This window comes from Salmo trutta, chromosome 9 (genome assembly GCF_901001165.1).
Source record: "Salmo trutta chromosome 9, fSalTru1.1, whole genome shotgun sequence".
Taxonomy (NCBI): Eukaryota; Metazoa; Chordata; class Actinopteri; order Salmoniformes; family Salmonidae; genus Salmo; species Salmo trutta.
The window spans coordinates 14,263,072-14,281,115 of record NC_042965.1 but is presented as its reverse complement, the minus strand read 5'-3'; the positions used below and the strand labels follow the sequence as shown (position 1 = coordinate 14,281,115).

General features: G+C 41.4%; 3 protein-coding genes across 5 annotated transcripts in view; 1 reads left to right on the top strand and 2 right to left on the bottom strand.

Moving 5' to 3' along the window:
* Positions 1 to 256: 256 nt before the first annotated feature.
* LOC115199970 (ubiquitin-conjugating enzyme E2 G1) lies at positions 257 to 8,758 on the bottom strand. Of its 2 annotated transcripts, XR_003879455.1 has the most exons (7): positions 8,578 to 8,758; positions 4,331 to 4,433; positions 2,756 to 2,853; positions 2,443 to 2,621; positions 2,214 to 2,328; positions 1,945 to 2,066; positions 257 to 1,714 (listed from the first exon to the last, which is right to left on the bottom strand). XR_003879455.1 is itself a non-coding variant. In XM_029762563.1 (6 exons), exons 1-5 carry the CDS (start codon positions 8,618 to 8,620, stop codon positions 2,242 to 2,244), a joined length of 510 nt encoding a protein of 169 aa, XP_029618423.1. In that variant the 5' UTR covers positions 8,621 to 8,758; the 3' UTR covers positions 257 to 2,066; positions 2,214 to 2,241. The 2 variants fall into 2 exon arrangements, 1 of the variants encoding a protein (XP_029618423.1); XM_029762563.1 differs by having other exon boundaries at positions 257 to 2,066.
* Positions 8,759 to 9,060: 302 nt separating this feature from the next.
* LOC115199969 (anaphase-promoting complex subunit 7) lies at positions 9,061 to 14,794 on the top strand. The gene is made up of 11 exons (XM_029762562.1): positions 9,061 to 9,161; positions 9,527 to 9,713; positions 11,402 to 11,521; positions 11,671 to 11,782; positions 11,895 to 12,048; positions 12,169 to 12,311; positions 12,487 to 12,604; positions 12,773 to 12,969; positions 13,255 to 13,479; positions 13,595 to 13,745; positions 13,907 to 14,794. Exons 1-11 carry the CDS (start codon positions 9,061 to 9,063, stop codon positions 14,094 to 14,096), a joined length of 1,698 nt encoding a protein of 565 aa, XP_029618422.1. The 3' UTR covers positions 14,097 to 14,794.
* Positions 14,795 to 14,925: 131 nt separating this feature from the next.
* LOC115199968 (sarcoplasmic/endoplasmic reticulum calcium ATPase 2-like) overlaps positions 14,926 to 18,044 on the bottom strand; it is a 46,038-nt gene continuing 42,919 nt past the window's right edge. Inside the window, exons 20-21 of one of the 2 annotated variants that reach the window (XM_029762560.1) lie at positions 17,921 to 18,041; positions 14,926 to 15,664 (exon numbers count right to left, since the gene is read on the bottom strand). In XM_029762560.1, the coding sequence (XP_029618420.1) occupies positions 15,651 to 15,664; positions 17,921 to 18,041 (135 nt within the window). In that variant the 3' untranslated portion in view covers positions 14,926 to 15,650. Of the gene's footprint in view, positions 18,042 to 18,044 lie in introns of both variants that reach the window. The other variant, XM_029762559.1, reaches the window with a different exon arrangement.

Here is an 18,044-nt window from a genome sequence, read left to right as displayed (position 1 = left end):
AAAGGGTCTGAATACTTATGTAAATAAGGTATTTGTTTATTTTGTATAAATTTGCAAAGATATCTAAAAACCTGTTTTCGCTTTGTCATTATGGGCAGATTGAGGGGTATATAATAAGGGTATAACGTACCAAATGTGGAAAAAGTTAAGGGCTCTGAATACTTTCCGAATGCACCTTAAGTAAATTTACCAATTTTTTTCTCTTCCCATCCGATTAGACCAACACTAGATAAATAAAACAAAAATACAATAAGTATGACAGTTAACACATTTTATTGAGCTCATGTCAAATACACATGGCATAAACATAAAGTGGTAAACACAACAAACAAGGGGGATAGGGTGAGAACAGGGTTACCAGGGAAAAACATGATTGAAATGATCAGAGTGTATTGCTTCATGATGTTTTAAACGCACAAAGTCTCTTATGCAAATACAGTGAACACCGGTCTGAGGTGAAATCTAAAGAGTACAAAGAAGTTGTGTCAAAGCCTACACAATACCATCAATTGTAAACCATATGTCACATCGAAATATGAATAATACCTGCATTTGTATGCAATCCCAGCATAGCTAATTTGTTGGCAAATCAACCTGCAAACATGACTGCATGTGTCATTAGTGGTTTGTCATTTGATAGTCTTAAAGGATCGGTCATGACTATGACATTGTTGTTGATGATTTGGTGTCGGCTTTAGGGTGGCTCTAATGAACACGATCAAAGCAAAGTTGGATTATTAAGCCTGTGGCAAAGCACCCCACCACAATTCAAACATTGATTGTTATGCATAATATTAAATCAACATGCATCAGAAAGCTGTCAATTTTTTCCCCTTTCAGAATAACACTTGATACCAGATTACTTTACAATTTTTCCATTCCTTTTCACATGTCAACAATCCAACAGCAAAATCCCATGTAACAGACAAAACAGACCTAGATACCTGATGCATATGGTACACATTTCTAACTAATGGTGTAAATGCATGCCTCCCAGTAATTTACCACCTGGTTTCACCAAGAGTAAATAGATGGTGGTTAATATCATGAGACTTCTGTCATTCCTTAAAGAAAAACAGGTTGTCCACAATAGGCTGCGGCAATAACAGAACATTAGATGGCCTTAGTTTGAGACTTTTGTACTCAATCTGAATACACAAGTCAGAATATAAATCTAGGGGTAGATGTGAATTCTACAAGATCTGATAAAATAATAACGGTACACATGCACCAAGAAGCCAAACGTGCCGCCCATCACCCAGAAACAACCTCAGAGGGACAAGTCATGTCAATCACATTTACAGCTCCCATGTAACACTAGACTAAGAATAAATCAAACAACTACAAAACCAAAAAATAAATATCATTTTAAGTTGAGGTAAATTCAGATGCCAGAAAACCGGTATATCCACTGAATAATCACAGCTTAATTCTTAACCACATAGAACTTTTTGGTTGTTTTGGAAAAAGTTTCATTAAAGCAGAGTGACATGAATGGTAACAGACATTGTGATTATCTGGGTAGAGGACCCAGTCAACAAGCACACTGATCAAACCCTCCAGGGAGAGGTCAACCACCAAGAGGGAGTAGACCTAACATAAGGCAGCAGTGATCAAATGACAGGTGTTGAAAGACGAAAACATGCTTGACAAGGTTTTGCAGGCAGGCCCGCATTCTGTAGAGGTGACTGAAGATGGGACACTTGGTGAGAACCTAATAATGAGAAGAACTGGCTTTCATTTGTTTTAAATTCTTCAAGCACAACAAACAAATTGCATAAGAAACCTGGTATAAAGTAGAAACTGTTCAGCAGCAGATTAAAAAAAAAGCGAGTTAATTTACATTAGTGACATATCTTACATCATATTTTTCCAAATAAATAAAACGAAATATACAATTCCAGGTAGGAAATGGAGGGAAATATTTGCTGGTAGGTTTCTCACATTCATTCTTCGTTTGAAAAAAAAAAAAGTGGCTGGCCGACCAAATCCCTTGATTGGCAAAAGAAGGGGTGCAAAAGCCTAGTCTGAACGGACTATTTTCCTTCTGAAGCCATTTCCTTTAGCTAGATGGAAGAGGGGAAAAACATTCAATGTTTTCTACCACAGTCAAGTATGAAACAGAACAGTCAGAACTGAACATTACAAAATAATGATTGCATTCCTTTAAATAACAACAAGAATGAGTAGGTAGGTGAATGTTGCTTACTCACCCTGGAACTTTGCCACTGAGTCTGGGTTCTAGTCAAATGCCATCTCCTGGCTTTTCCGTACACAGCGAGCCACCTTCCTCTTGAATTCACCATTAGGATCCTCCCTCCACTCTTTCTGTGGGACAGGCACAAACTCAGTAGCACAGTTGTCATTGTCACTTTGTTACAGGTTCTGGACGTACTTGGGTATTGTAACACAGTGTTACATACATTTATTATTACAACTCACCGCTGCATCCACATTAGCAGGCGAATCACTGTTAGGGTCGGCCAGCATGGAGATCACACTAATCATAATAGTCTCTACAGTGTGGATTGGAAGCCAACGTTCCTCTGGTTTCTCATAGCCAAACTTGTCCTCTCCTGGCTCATGCAGTATTGAGATACATACATCACCATTCTTTGCCACTATGAGAGATGAAGTCATTATATACACTAGTAAACAGCAAACATGGTAGGGGACACAAATCCCACTCCAATGATTTTAAAAGGTTACAGCTCTAGGTTTAGTAGGGCTCATAACGTGTGACAAGGGTGTTTACCATTAGGATGCCAGATTTCAGTGATGAACTTCATCTTGGGAGGCCGTAGTGGATAATCATAGGGAAAGGTCAGGTATGCCTTGAAAAACCCTCCTTCACTGTAAGGAAGAGAACAGAGGAAGCAACGCATTTCACATTGGGGTCATTTAGCAGATGCTCTTATCCACAGAGACGTACAATTAGCGCATTCATCTTAAGATATATGTGGTTGCCTCACCCAGCTCACAGTCAGTAAAGTAGGACTATATACACACAGTGTACAAAACATTAGGAACACCCTCCTAATATTGAGTTGCACCCCCTTTTGCCCTGAGAACAGTCTCAATTCATCGGGGCATTGACTGCAAGGTGTCAAAAGCGTTCTACAGGGATGCTGGTCCAATGCTTCCCACAGTTGTGTCAAGTTGGCTGGATGTCCTTTGTGTGGTGGACTATTCTTGATACACACGGGGAACTGTTGAGCGTGAAAATCCCCAGCTGCGTTGCAGTTCTTGACACTCAAACCGGTGTCCCTAGCATCTACTACCATACACCGTTCAAAGGCACTGTCATCTTTTCTCTTGCACATTCATCCTCTGAATGGCACACATACACAATCCATGTCTCAATTGTCTAAAGGATTAAAAATCCTTCTTTAACCTGTCTCCTCCCCTTCATCTACACTGATTGAAGTGGATTTAACAGGTGGCATCAATAAGGAATCATAGCTTTCACCTGGATTCACCTGGTCAGTCTATGTCATGGAAAGGGGGCTGTGGGATTCATTTAAGAGGTAGGGTTTCAGACGTTTTCGGAAGGTGGGCAGGGAGTCTGCGGTCCTAGCCTCAGAGGGAAGCTGGTTCCACCATTGGGGTGCCAGGACAGAGAAGAGCTTTGACTGGGCTGAGCAGGAGCTGGCCCTCCGTAGGGGTGGGACACCAAGAGACCAGAGGTGGAAGAGTGCTCGGGTTGGGGTGTAGGGTTTGAGCATAGCCTGGAGGTAGAAAGGGGCAGTTCCTCTTGCTGCTCAGTAGGTAAGCACCATGGTCCTGGAGTGGATGCAAGCTTCGACTGGAAGCCAGTGGAGTGTGCGGAGGAGCACGGTGACATGGGAAAGTTGAGCACCAGGTAGCCTGCAGCATTCTGGATAAGTTGAAGGGGTTTGATGGCACAAGCAGGAAGCCCAGCCAAGAGATACTGTAGCTGCATTAGTCTAGACAGGAGATGACAAGAGCCTGGAATAGGACCGTTGCCTCTTTCTGTGTGAGGAAGGGTCGTACTCCATGGATGTTGTAGAACATGAACTTGCAGGAGCGAGTCACTGCTTTGATGTTTACTGAGAATGACAGGGTGTTGTTCAGGGTCACGCCAAGATTCTTTGCCCTCTGGGAGGGGGACAATGTGGAGTACTCAACTGTGATGGAGAGGTCTTGGAGCGGGCAGGCCTTCCCCGGGAAGAAGAGCAGCTCCGTCAAGGTCAAAACAGTCATCATCCCCATTTACCCATCTGAGAGTACATTCAAAGTATGTACTCCTCTTCTTTAGAGAATATCAACCTATGTTCAGACACATTCTCGAATAAATGTCCTAACTTACAAGAGGGTGTCTTGTGGCCCTATGATGACCACCTCCCATTTGTATATATCCTCATCATCTATTAGGCCAGCTGAAAAGCCCTCCACTGGGTTCTTGTTGAGCTCTGAAATAGAAAGACACAAGGTAACAAAATGCAACAACTAACAAAAAGGAGACAAAAGGAACAGTGAAAAGTTGTGTAGACAGAGGTAGAAAAAGAGTCCCTATTGTCAGTGTGACCAACATGTAACCCCCCTCAGGTGCACAAAATGTAACTTACATTGGCTGAAAGAATGTTCATGTGTCTGACAACTGCCAAGATATAAACGTATAGCTATTTACTAAGATACAGAAGAAGATGGGGTTAGTTAATACTTTGCCTTCAGAAAGTATTCAAACGTCTTGACTTTTTCCACATTTTGTTGTGTTACAGACAGAATTTAAAATGTATTAAACTGAGATTGTGTCATTGGCCTACACACAAAACCCATCATGTCAAAGCGGAATTATGTGCAGACATTTTTTCTAATTAATAAAAATCTGAAATGTCTTGAGTCAATCAGTATTCAACCTATTTGTTATGGCAAGCCTAAATAAGTTCAGGAGTAAAAATCTGCTCAACAAGTCACGTAAGTTGTATGGACTCACTGTGCAATACTAGTGTTTAACATAATTTTTGAATTTCTACCTCATCTTTGTACCCCACACATACAGATAATTGTAAGGCCCCTCAGTCAAGCAGTGAATTTCAAACAGAGTCAACTAAAGACAAGGGAGGTTGTCCAATGCCTTGCCAAGAAGGCATCTATCGGTAGATGGGTAAAAAAAAGCAGACATTGAATATCCCTTTGAGCATGGTGAAGTTATTAATTACACTTGGATGGTGTATAAATACACCTAGTCACTACAAAGATACAGGTATCCTTCCTAACTAATTTGCCAGAGAGGAAGAAAACCGCTCAGGGATTTCACCATGAGGCCAATGTTGACTTTAAAACAGAGTTTAATAGCTGTGACGGGAGAAAACTGAGGATGGATCAACAACATTGTAGTTACTCCACAATTCTAACTTTAATGAGTGAAAAGGAGGAAGCCTGTACAGAATAAAAATATTCCAAAACATGCATCCTGTTTGCAATAAGACACTAAAGTAAAACTGCAAAAAAAGAAAAGAAAATAGAAATAAATTAACTTTATGTCTTGAATACAAAGAGTTATGTTTGGGGCAAATCCAACACAACACATCACTGAGTACCACTCTTCATATTTTCAAGCATGGTGGTGGCTGCATCATGTTATGGGTATGCCTGTCATCAGCAAGGAATAGGGAGCTTTTTTTTAACAACATTTTTATTTTTTTAAAGTAGAGCTAAGCACAGGCAAAATCCTAGAGGAAAACCTGGTTGTCAGCTTCTCAACAGACACTGGGAGACAAATTCACCATTCAGCAGGACAATAACCTAAAACACAGGCCAAATATACACTGGAGTTGCTTACCAAAACGACATTGAATGTTCCTGAGTGGCCTGGCTACAGTTTTGACTTAAACCGGCTTGAAAATCTATGGCAAGACTTGACAATGGTTGCCTAGCAATGATCAACAACTAACTTGAAAGAATTTGAAGTAGTTTTAAAAGAATAATGTGCAAATGTTGTACAATCCAAGTGTGCAAAGCTCAGAGACTTACCCAGAGAGACTCTCAGCTGTAATCGCTGCCAAAGGTTATTCTAACATGTATTGACTCAGGGGTGTGAATACTTACGTAAAGTAGATATTTATATATTTAATTTTTAATACATTTGCAGAAATGTCGAAAAACATGTTTTCCTTTTGTCATTATGGGGGTATTGTGTGTAGATGGGTGAAAGGAAAAAACAATTGAATCCATTTTGAATTCAGGCTATAACAACAAAATGTGGAAAAAGTCAAGGGTTATGAATACTTTCTGAATGCACTCTACAGCAGAATTAAAACCTGTATTGTTAAAGCCATTTTTTCCACCCTCCCCAATTTCGTGGTATCCAATTGGTAGTAGTTACAGTCTTGTCTCATCGCTGCAACTCCCGTACGGACTTGGGAGAGGCGAAGGTCGAGAGCCATGCGTCCTCCGAAACACAACCCAACCAAGATAATTGGTTCTTGACACAATGCCCATCCAACCTGGAAGCCAGCCGCACCAATGTGTCGGAGGAAACACCGTACACCTGACGACCTGGTCAGCGTGCACTGCGCTCGGCCCGCCACAGGAGTCGCTAGTGTATGATGAGACAAGGATATCCCTGCCGGCCAAACCCTCCCTAACCCGGACGACGCTGGGCCAATTGTGCGCCGCACCATGGGCCTCCAGGTCGCGGCCGGCTGCGACAGAGCCTGGACTCGAACCCAGAATCTCTAGTGGCATAGCTAGCACTGCAGTTCCTTAGACCACTGCGCTTGTTAAAGCCATTTTAATTAAATTACTTTTTGACAGCATCCCTTTTGATTTAAACAAAACTTTCCATAGATGTTTGCCTATGGAAGAAGTGGTCAAAGTGACTTTTTGTACCTGAACGCAAAAACATTCAAAAGATAAAGGTGCTCAAAGTTGACCCATTTTGCATACACCACCATACCATGAGACATCCATGTCTTCATCACTGGAAAATATAAATGGTTGAATTTTATATAATTTAAAAAGCTTACAAACAGGGCTGTCAAACTAAAACTAAGTTAAAAAAAAATGTTCATTTTTAAACCTTTAATATCAATGACCTTAAATCACCTAAACTCTATTTTTATATTCGCATGTTGTAGCTAAGACCCCATTTCAGATCATCTAAGGTGTTCGTGTTGTGCCCACTATCAGTTGAGAAACAAAATGCTCTTGAATACAGGGTGGGTGTCATTTCACCAATAGAATTCATAAAATGGACCTATTCCTTCAGACCACTGCAATTTAGCTGGTACACCATTGAACTTGAATAAAATGTTTTACTTTAATTACTACCCCAAAGATGACCGCCTCTCCACCCACCGTCAAATGTCAACTTAAATTGTAATTTCTATTATCTATATTTCTATGATTTGAAAAGGTTTCCTATGGAAGATTGACAGTATAATTTAAAACAACAGTTCCCATTCAAGTCAACATTCGCTGATGTGTGGAGCTCCAATGAGCTTTGTGGTACAATTTCAAAGTCGACATTTCATTTTTATTCCAATTTTAGTACATTTATCAGCCAAAACATGACATTCACCATGTATTAAAGGGAATGTTGTCTCAACCGATGGTGGTCACAACAGAAAAAAAAAAAGATATTATGTCAAATAGGGTCTAAACTACAACATATGCACATTTGAAAAAAAATCGAAGTTTACGCGTTTGGATAATTGACGTTAAGGTTAAAAAAAAAATACTTTTTTTTAATACCAAAAATTCTGAAATTATAAAACTGTTTGACCACTTTGTTTGTAAGATTTTAAATGAAAGCAATCTCGAACTTTCATATATTGCAGTGAACGCAAAATGGGTAAACTTTGGTTACCTTAACCTCTTGAACGTTTTGGCATTCAGGTCCAAATAGTAACTTTCTGAGCACTTATACAATGAGCAAATATGTATGGTAGGTTTCGTTCAAATCAAAAGGGGTGTTGTCAAAAAGTGATTGAATTGAAATAGATTTACCGTATATGCTAGCTGTCAACAGCTAATGGAGTTAGCTACAGTGAATGTATGCCATTGCCAGAACGAGTGAACAGGCTAACAATGATGTGATGTTCCCACCGTTGTCAGATGGGCCTGGGGACGATTATTCCTTTGTTCCTTGGCTAGCTTGTCAGCTAGCTAATAGCAAGCCTGATCATGTTAATAGTCCACTAGGGTTGTGTTTCACTGCAGACAGAGGTTGGTGTAAGATTAGGTTAGGGCTAAATTAGATAGTTATTTCCTCTATAGCTCGAATCAGTAACAAAATATTGACTTCCTAGCTAGCCAACTAACGTAACGCTGGTGACGTTCTCATTGACAGTCAATATGTTAAACTAGCTAACTCGCTAGTTTAAACTACGTCAATGCATAAATGGGGTTAGTTGTGCAGTTGAATTCCGTCATCTTAACATGATAATTTTGCGGAAAATATATATAACTAGACTGTGTTTACAGCCAAGATCAGTGCACTAATGTAAACAAACAATGGTGGCTGCCCTCGTTGAACCCGGCGGCTGGTTAGCTAGGCTAGATAGCTACGTAGCTTGGGTGTCTCTTTCTGTCTTTAAACGTTTGTCTTACCTGCCAATTGCTTTCGAAGAAGTAATGCTGATTGTTCAGTCATTGTATGTGGGCTTCAATCAAAAAAAAAGAAAATGTTGCCAAACACTGAGTTAAATAATAAAATTAAATTGGCTACCTCCGTGTTATGACAGGATAGTGGTAAGATTTGTTCCAACAGCGCTTGGGCAGAAACTATAGCTGGCTAGACTTTCTCCTGATCATGAAAACTTTGACTGGGTATTTAAAACGTATTATTTTACAATTTAAATAATTTACACCAAGGAGAAAAAAAATGTAATATGTATGCCACATGTATCAAGGATAGGATGTTGTTTTTATAAAAGCAAAACATAATTCATGGGTCCTTCAACTTGCCAACTTCCGGCGCCATATTTAATACATCGCAGTTTGTGATGAAAGCTAGTAAGTTAACTGACTAACTGCAATCGTATAACTTTAGATTTTTTTTTCTCTCAAAGACACCCATCAAAATACATCGAAATGAACGTCATAGATCATGTACGGGATATGGCCGCTGCGGGACTACACTCAAACGTTCGGATAATGAGTAGCTTACTGCTAACAATGAGCAATAACAATCCGTAAGTATTAGCTTGTTGGCTAACTAGCTAACGTTATTACTGAACATCCACATTTTATCTAACTAGCTAGCTATTCATTCCGTTCGATCAGCTTTGAAGCATATCATTCTGTACAATTGATAAAAACATGTGTCCTAATGAATGCATGCTGATCGTCACGAGACAAGTTGAAGTTGACAAGCAAGCACTTGTAGCAAGCTAGCTAACGTTAACTAGATCGCTTAAGGTGGGTGTAAATGTAATAAGATGGATTAATTCTAACGTTGTAAACATGTTGTATGTTGATTGCTATTGATCTTGACCACGTAAGTTATCGTCAGTCAAATACTGTGCCATTGATGCTCATGCCATATCTTTTCTTGCAGAGAGCTGTTCTCACCATCCCAGAAGTACCAGTTGCTGGTTTACCATGCAGATGCCATCTTCCATGACAAGGAGTACCGTAATGCTGCCTGCAAGTACAACATGGCACTGCAGCAGAAGAAAGTGCTCAGCAAAACGTCCAAAGTTCGCCCATCTACTGGGGGAACTGCATCCTCCATACAGTCACAGGTGTGCAAGGCTCCCAACTCTGTCAATTACAACACATATCTATATTAGCAACAAGCATTCATGTCATTAATTTAAAATAATGCACATTTGACTGACCTCCTCTACAGACAGTATACAGTGTATTCGGAAAGTATTCAGACCCATTCACTTTTTCCACATTTTGTTATGTTAGCTTTATTCTAAAATTGATAATTGTTTTCCCCCCTCTACACACAATAATGATAAAGCAAAAACAGGTTTTTAAAAATGTTTGCAAATGTATTAAATAAAAAAACTGAAATTACATTTACATAAGTATTCAGACCATTTACTCAGTACTTTGTTGAAGCACCTTTGGCAGCGATTACAGCCTCTAGTCTTCTTGGGTATGACGCTACAAGCTTGGCACACCTGTCTTTAGGGATTTTCTCCCATTCTTCTCTGCAGATCCTCTCAACCTTTCAGGTCTCTCCAGAGATGTTCTATCGGGTTCAAGTCGGGCGCTGGCTTAGGTTCGTTGTCCTTATGGAAGGTGAACCTTCGCTCCAGTCCGAAGTCCTGAGCGCTCTGGAGCAGGTTTTCATCAAGGATCTCTCTGCACTTTGCTCCGTTCATCTTTCCCTCGATCCTGACAAGTTTCCCAGTACCTGATACTGAAAAACATCTCCACAGCATGATGCTGCCACCACCATGCTTCACCATAGGGATGGTATTTGCCAGGTTTAGGATCGGTGCCTGGTTTCCTCCAGACGTGATGCTTAGCATTCAGGCCAAATAGTTAAATATTGGTTTCATCAGACCAGAGAATCTTGTTTCTCATGGTCTGAGAGACCTTTAGGTGCGTTTTGGCAACTCCAAGGGGGCTGTCATGTGCCTCTTACTGAGGAGTGGCTTCCATCTGGCCACTCTACCATAAAGGCCTGATTGGTGGAGTGCTGCAGAGATGGTTGTCCTTCTGGAAGGTTTTCCCATCTCCACAGAGGAGCTCTGTCAGAGTGACCATCAGGTTCTTCGTTACCTCCCTGACCAAGGCCCTTCTCCCCTGATTGCTCAGTTTGGCCGGGCGGCCAGCTCTAGGAAGAGTCTTTATGGTTCTAAACTTCTTCCATTTAAGAATAATGGAGGCCACTGTGTTCTTGGGGACCTTCACTGCTGCAGAAATGTTTTGTTAAGCTTCCCCAGATCTGTGCCTCAACACAATCCCGTCTCGTGCTCTACGGACAATTCCTTCGAACTCATGGCTTGATTTTTGCTCTGACATGCACTGTCAACTGTGGGACCTTATATAGACAGGTGTGTGCCTTTCCAATCAATTGACTTTAGCACAGGTGGAATCCAATGAAGTTGAAGAAACATCTCAAGGATGATCAAAGGAAACTGGATACACCTGAACTCAATTTCAAGTGTCATAGCAAAGGGTCTGAATACTTATGTAAATAAGGTATTTCTGTTAATTATTTTAATTCTTTTTTCTAAATTTGCAAAAATGTCTAAACCTGTTTTTGCTTTGTCATTATGGGGTATTGTGTTGATTGATGAGGTAAACAATTAATTTAATCCATTTTAAATTAGGCTGTAACATAACAAAATGTGGAATAAGTGAAGTGGTCTGAATTCTTTCCGAATACACTGTACATCATTGTGCACAATGTGCTGGAAGGAATCACATTGCCTTCTGAATTGACCAATGACATTTGTCTTTTTCCCAGAGTTTGCCCTCAGAGATTGAGGTCAAGTATAAGATTGCAGAGTGCTACACCATCCTGAAGCTGGATAAGGATGCCATTGCAGTGCTTGATGGGATTCCATCTAGACAGAGAACCCCAAAGGTAGGCAGCGAAGTTCGAGGTCCCCTCTGGAAAGCCCCCTCATCTTCTCTCAATGTCAGCTAAGCTTGCGGTGCCATTTATGACTATTTCAATAAAGTAAAGTAGCTGAGATTCTTGCGAGGAATTGCATAATTGTTTATCCTTTTCAGATCAACATGATGCTGGCAAATCTGTACAGGAAGGCTGGGCAGGAACGCTCTGCTGTCACAAGCTACAAAGAGGTCCTGAGACAGTGTCCTCTGGCACTGGATGCCATCATTGGTATGGACTAGTGACTGGGCTGTTTCTGTAGTGCACCTCACAGACATCTCAACACCCCGTGTTATTGTGCTCTACATTTTGAAGGGTTCTTTGAACTCCTTGTCTGTTGTAGGTCTCCTGTCTCTGTCAGTGAAGGGAGCTGAGGTGGCTTCCATGACTATGGATGTGATCCAGAGTATTCCCAACCTGGACTGGCTCTCTGCATGGATCAAAGCCTATGCCTTCATACATGCAGGGGACAACCACAGAGCAATCAACACCATCTGGTGAGCAGACCAGTGCCTCACCGCCATGGGAGCGTTATTCATTTCATGAATCATCTTTGGTATTGTTAAGCTCGGACTCTCATTCTGGGTGTTTCTGTGTTCCCTGATTCCCCTTCTCAGCTCTCTGGAGAAAAAGTCTTTATTGCGGGACAATGTGGACCTGCTGGTGAGCCTGGCAGATGTCTACTTCAGGGCAGGTGACACAAAGAACTCCATCCTGAAGTTTGAGCAGGCCCAGATGCTGGACCCTTATCTGATCAAAGGTACTGGACAGCTGGTATCAGAAAAACCCATCATATACATAAATTTTTTAGGACTCACTAAGCCAGGCTAGCGATGCTTATCTAAGACATTAACTAATTATATATATTTATATTAATTAATTAATTAATTAATTATTTGGACTAATTCAGTTATGTTGTCTACATTTGCTGTCAGGCATGGATGTATATGGCTACCTTATGGCACGTGAGGGGCACCTGGAGGATGTTGAGGTCCTTGGAGGAAGACTTTTTAACATCTCAGATCAGCATGCAGAGCCCTGGGTCATATCTGGGTAAGTGATCTTCAGTGACCAGAAATAAACGTATGATAAGATCCAAGTCGTTGAAATACTAAATTGAGTGCAGTTTTTATTTTTATTAATCTATAATTTTAAAAAGCCTGTTTTTCAGTCTATGTACACTAAATACATGTTCCTACCTATCTGTTTTTGGTGGCTCAGATGTCACAGCTTCTACAGTAAGCGCTACTCCCGGGCCCTCTACCTGGGGGCCAAGGCCATCCAGCTGAACAGCAACAGTGTGCAGGCCCTCCTCCTGAAGGGGGCAGCACTGAGGAACATGGGCCGAGTTCAGGAGGCCATCATCCACTTTAGAGAGGCCATGCGCCTGGCGCCATGCCGTCTGGACTGCTACGAAGGCAAGGGGACCTACTTGTTATGATAGTCATTCTAATGAAAATCTGTTTACACTTGGGAACAGCCCCCACATCAAACATCCAATGCAAGTTTGCAGTCTTGTATGGCTCAGAGGGTAGAGCATGGCGCTTACACTGCCAAGGTTGTAGGTTCTATTCCTGGGGCCATCCATAAGCAACATTTTTGCACGCATTGCTCTAAGTCACTTTGGATAAAAGCATCTGCTAAATGGCATATATTATTTATTGCTACTAGTATTGAAGTAGTAATGAGACTTCTGTCCTCAGGTCTGATTGACTGTTACCTGGCATCCAATGGGATCCGAGAGGCGATGGGGATGGCCAATAACATCTATAAAACCCTGGGAGCGAATGCCCAGACTCTAACCATCCTGGCCACAGTCTGCCTGGAGGATCCTGTGACCCAGGAGAAGGCCAAAACCCTGCTGGACAAGGCGCTAGCTCAGAGGCCTGACTACACCAAGGCTGTGGTCAAAAAGGCAGAGCTGCTAAGTATGTAGCTTGGTACCTATCCTTATCAGCTGTTGTGCTGTAGAGATTTACAACCTTTGCATCTTCATAAGTGTAAGAGAAAAGATTTTGGATATTGTTTGTTATCCTATTTCAGGTCGGGAACAGAAATATGAGGAAGGGATTGCTCTTCTCCGGAATGCCTTAGCCAATCAGAGTGACTGTGTGCTGCACAGAATGCTGGGGGATTTCCTTGTGGCGGTCAATGATTATCAAGAGGCAATGGACCAATACAGCATAGCACTTAGGTAATGTTACACACAAGTCCAGTGTTTTACACACCTCATGAAACGTTAAAGCAGTGTCGCCCTTAGGCCTATTTTTTTTATTTCTCAAATATGTAAACATTGCACTTTTGATCTTGAGAATGCCCATGTTTCTCCATCATCTGACACTGTTGGTCTCTCAGCCTGGACCCAAATGACCAGAAGTCTCTGGAAGGAATGCAGAAGATGGAGAAGGAGGAGAGCCCTGCTGATGCCACTGTGGAGTTGGATGGTGATGACATGGAGGGCAGTGGGGAGGATGGAGACCTGGAAGGCAGTGACAGTGAGGCAGCCCAGTGGGCAGACCAGGAGCAGTGGTTTGGCATGCAGTGACCCAGCAGGCCCACTGCAGCGATCCCAAGGGCACAGAGGGGGCAGGGGGAGTAAACCACACATGGGCTACCTGATGTACTGCTCTAGTCACCCACTCAATATGGGTGTGTATAGCCCCATCCCAGGGTTATATAGAAGTCAGCATAGTAGCCACTGCTTTTTTGGGATGGACGCATCATTTTACTCATGACTCCGATGGGCAGAGAATTCAGTAAGCTTAACTCCGCCTTTCCTAGTTTGCGATCGTCACTGATTAGTTGACAGGTGAAAATGTTACTAATTTATGTCCTAGAGTAAAGGAGACGAGGTGAGGCGGCCATTTAGGATTGCTGGGTCATGGCCTTGGAGTTTGCCTTTGTTTGCTTGTTTTGTCTCTGGTAAACAGGAAATCTATGAAACCAGTGACGTTAATTAATTTCTGTTGCTTTTCTGTTCAGTGTTTATTTACCCCTGTAACATTTGCATGTATTAACATGTTTCTCTTAAGAAAAATATTGGTGTGAAACTGGTGACACTTTCCCTTTCAATGTTTAATGTGTCAATCATGTGGTCTTTTCATTTGACTCACATTTTTTTTGCAAAGTAATGTTACTAGTTTTCCAATGCAAATGTGTATAAGCATGTATTGTGCATTGTATATATGTTTTGAAGATATAAAATGAAATCATGACAAGGTCTCATGACCTGACATTTTTTTATTACATAGTTTGGTCATTTGTTTTAGTGACCTGTTGAGGAGCAACTCTAAAACATCCTTGTATTTAGGCTACAAGCAAGGTAGCTTCAAATGAAGACCTCCCCAAACTGGCATATAGACGATAAAGCAACACAATGTATAATCGCTTTATTTACCTGAAACCACAAATCATGTGATACATAATACAATCGTCAGCTCTGAAATTACAGTACAGTTTGGCAAACACGTGCCATTGAAGGACTGACTGCTTTCAAGATAATGTATGTATCACCGCACCTCCGCCCTTCCCAGATACTGCAAAATCTGCTTCAAACATATCACAGTGCAAAGCAAATAGTCGTTATTTTACACATCCTATTCAAAAAAAAGATTTCCTTAGGAAAAGATAGGCATTTGTACTATTGTTCGTAAATGAATGTCTTTAATTTAGCAATACTATACATTAACTATTACACATCTGATCAAATAATTCACTGCTTCAGAGGACATGCATCATGGAATATTGTACATTAATATAAAACTATGACATCTAAGTTTATTAAGATGGCATGAGAACTCTGTCTTGTCTAGTTTGAAGGCCACTCTAAGGCTCCCCATGCAGTAAGGGTTGAGGGACTGGTTCATTTGATTCCAAAAACACTTCATACCCATTTATGCTCATTCTGTTTAAAATATTTACCATTTGATGATTATTATTACTTTTTTTGTAATGGAATTGCTTATGAAATGTATCAATCATGTCTTGATATCTCTTTATTGACATGCAGGTCTTGGAGGATGTGGTGCTGCTCAAAAAACACATGCACAACACTAAAACAAAACCTTACAGTTCCTGCAAGGGATTTAGAGGGGCGGATTTACACGGCACTAGCTGCAGAGAGAGAACAGAGAAAGAGAGAGAAACCAATCAGAGGATGACAGAAATATGGCATAGGTCAAAGAAGCAAAAAGGTGCAAACCAGAGGCATGGCTTCCTCACTAGGCATTTAAAAAGGCATGGTGAACAAAAAGCCATTATTAAAAGGTAATCTACTGCTTCATTTTCTACTTACAGTCATAATGTCTAGGGCCATGCCACGTACAAGCAGGATGGGAATAAATGCAGTAAGCCTTATTAAGTGAAACACCATGCCCTGCGAGTCACATGTCAGAGGCCAAAACTTGCTCCCAGTAATGACACTTTACACATCAATCCCTTAAAAACAGACTTGATCCAGGTGCAACTAAGACAGACACAGGGTCTTAATCCTATAGTGTAGGTTTGGCTGGCACTTAATGTAATATCACTCATGGAATGGTACCATTTAAAGAATGTATCAAAGACCAAGAGCACAGACTCAACACTTATTCTTTCAACAAGGAGAAGAGTTACTGCTGTCAGACTCAGACAGCAAGGCTCGGTGTGTGACAGCGCCAGGATGAGAGGAGACACTAGTGGGCAGAAAGCATGCAGGCAGAGGGTACTCACTTTGTTGGGTTAACAGGCAGAAGGCATTGGAAGAAATAGCAGTTAGGTTTAAGAAATCTCAAGCGCTTACTGGCCTGGTATCGGCGAGGGCATGCTTTCCAGGAATACCTACCTACAGTGTGTCTAAAACACGCTCAAGTAAACTAGTGTAAAGGTATGGAGCATCTGTAAAACTCCATCACATAGATACTATTTTGTGTGCTATGTACAGATATACAGACTCTTCTACCAGCCAGTCATCTTAGCCTTTTAGAGTTGGGCCTATATACTATGGCCAAAGCAGACTCCGCTTAGTGACACACCCAAACAGGCAATCCAGACCACATAAAGGTCCCACCAAGCATCCATCTTGTGCTCAACTGATAAGATAAATCAGCCCCTTGGTGCATTTATACATATTCAAGTACAGTATGTGCACAATATACATAATCTATATCATAATTATTGTAATAAAGAAACTACAGTGCCCGTAAATGAAAGCTAAACCTAAAAAAAGTGAACCTTTATGGGAATAACAATAGAATATGTTGTGTTCAAGTAAACGTGTTTAACGACAGGCTTGTCTATATAAAATAATTGCTTTGAATCGAACTAAGGTAACATTTAGTCCTAACCTCACTCAAGAAACATAAAAAGAACACAACTTTTTAAAAAAGATCTTAAAATAACATGAAAGGCAAATGAGGGCTTACTATTTCTTTCTGCAAAAGCAAAATGGTGCATACCTCAACACTCAATATGACAATGTTTATGAAAAGCTTAGTGAGAAACACGGGTAGTTATCAATAGGTCATATTATTAGCGTTGAGGTAGCTGTGCCTAGTGCAGAAAGGAAACATGGAGGAGATCAAACGGGAAGGAAACATTTATTGTTGAAGAAATCTCAGTTACTCATGCCAGGGCAGAATACATGCATGTTTTTGTGCAGACTTCTGAGTCAGTGCAAATGATGGTCCTTACAGTTACGACACACCATACTTATCCACAAGGTCTTTAGAGGTCAAAGTTCACACTGAAAACAAGAGTCAAACGTCTAAGTCCTGTGCACGTCGCTTATGGGTCCCGGCTGCCCGCCCCCCCCCACCTACCCTTTCCCAAAGCTACAAAAATCTTCATCTTGATAAAATAGTGTTAATTCTCTGTAGACGTCTCATAAATAGATGATTTTTACGCCTGTTCAAAAAGGGGGGGAATAAAACACAACCAACAGCTTGATATAAAACGAAGACACACGGACAAATGAATAACCTCAGGGAATAGTGAATGGTAAAAAAAAACTGAATGGACAAAAATGTCCTGGAGACAAACCTAGGAGAGGGCTCACAGATAGTATCTGTCGTCGACACGGGTACAAATGTTGAGTTGAGCGCTCACTGCAGTTGATGTGGTTGTTGTAGTTGATCCTGGTTAATGGGGGGGGGGGGGGGGGGGGGTGTTAGACGTGTGTTAATCTCCACTCAATCTCCACTCACACTGGTGCACTGGGAGGGTTGTGTGCTGGAGTCAGTCAGGACCAGAACAGGGCAGACACGTTAGTGTCGATGCTGTAGAGCCACAGCACCAGCGGGAGGGTGATGCCCACAAAGGGCCAGGAGATGCCCTCCGTGCATGCAGAGGGGGACCAGCCTTTGCCGGATGACTTATACTCTGGCTGGTTACCGGGTTCCAGGTAGTTCCTGGCCACGAACTTTAGCAGCTCATCAAGCAGGATGACGGGCAGGGAGATCTTCAACACCACCAGCCACTGGGTCAGGTCCAGAGGGGTGATCTGAAAAATGACCTG

Coding starts and splice junctions, on each gene's coding strand:
- LOC115199970 (XM_029762563.1), bottom strand. CDS start 8,620: ATGACTGAACAATCAGCATTACTTCTTCGAAAGCAATTGGCAG. Junction 2,854..4,330: donor GGGCCACAAGACACCCTCTT/GTAAGTTAGGAC, acceptor TCTTCCTTACAG/TGAAGGAGGGTTTTTCAAGG. Junction 2,329..2,442: donor CTGCTAATGTGGATGCAGCG/GTGAGTTGTAAT, acceptor CCTGTCCCACAG/AAAGAGTGGAGGGAGGATCC.
- LOC115199969 (XM_029762562.1), top strand. CDS start 9,061: ATGAACGTCATAGATCATGTACGGGATATGGCCGCTGCGGGACTACAC. Junction 12,605..12,772: donor GAGCCCTGGGTCATATCTGG/GTAAGTGATCTT, acceptor TTGGTGGCTCAG/ATGTCACAGCTTCTACAGTA. Junction 13,480..13,594: donor CAAAAAGGCAGAGCTGCTAA/GTATGTAGCTTG, acceptor ATCCTATTTCAG/GTCGGGAACAGAAATATGAG.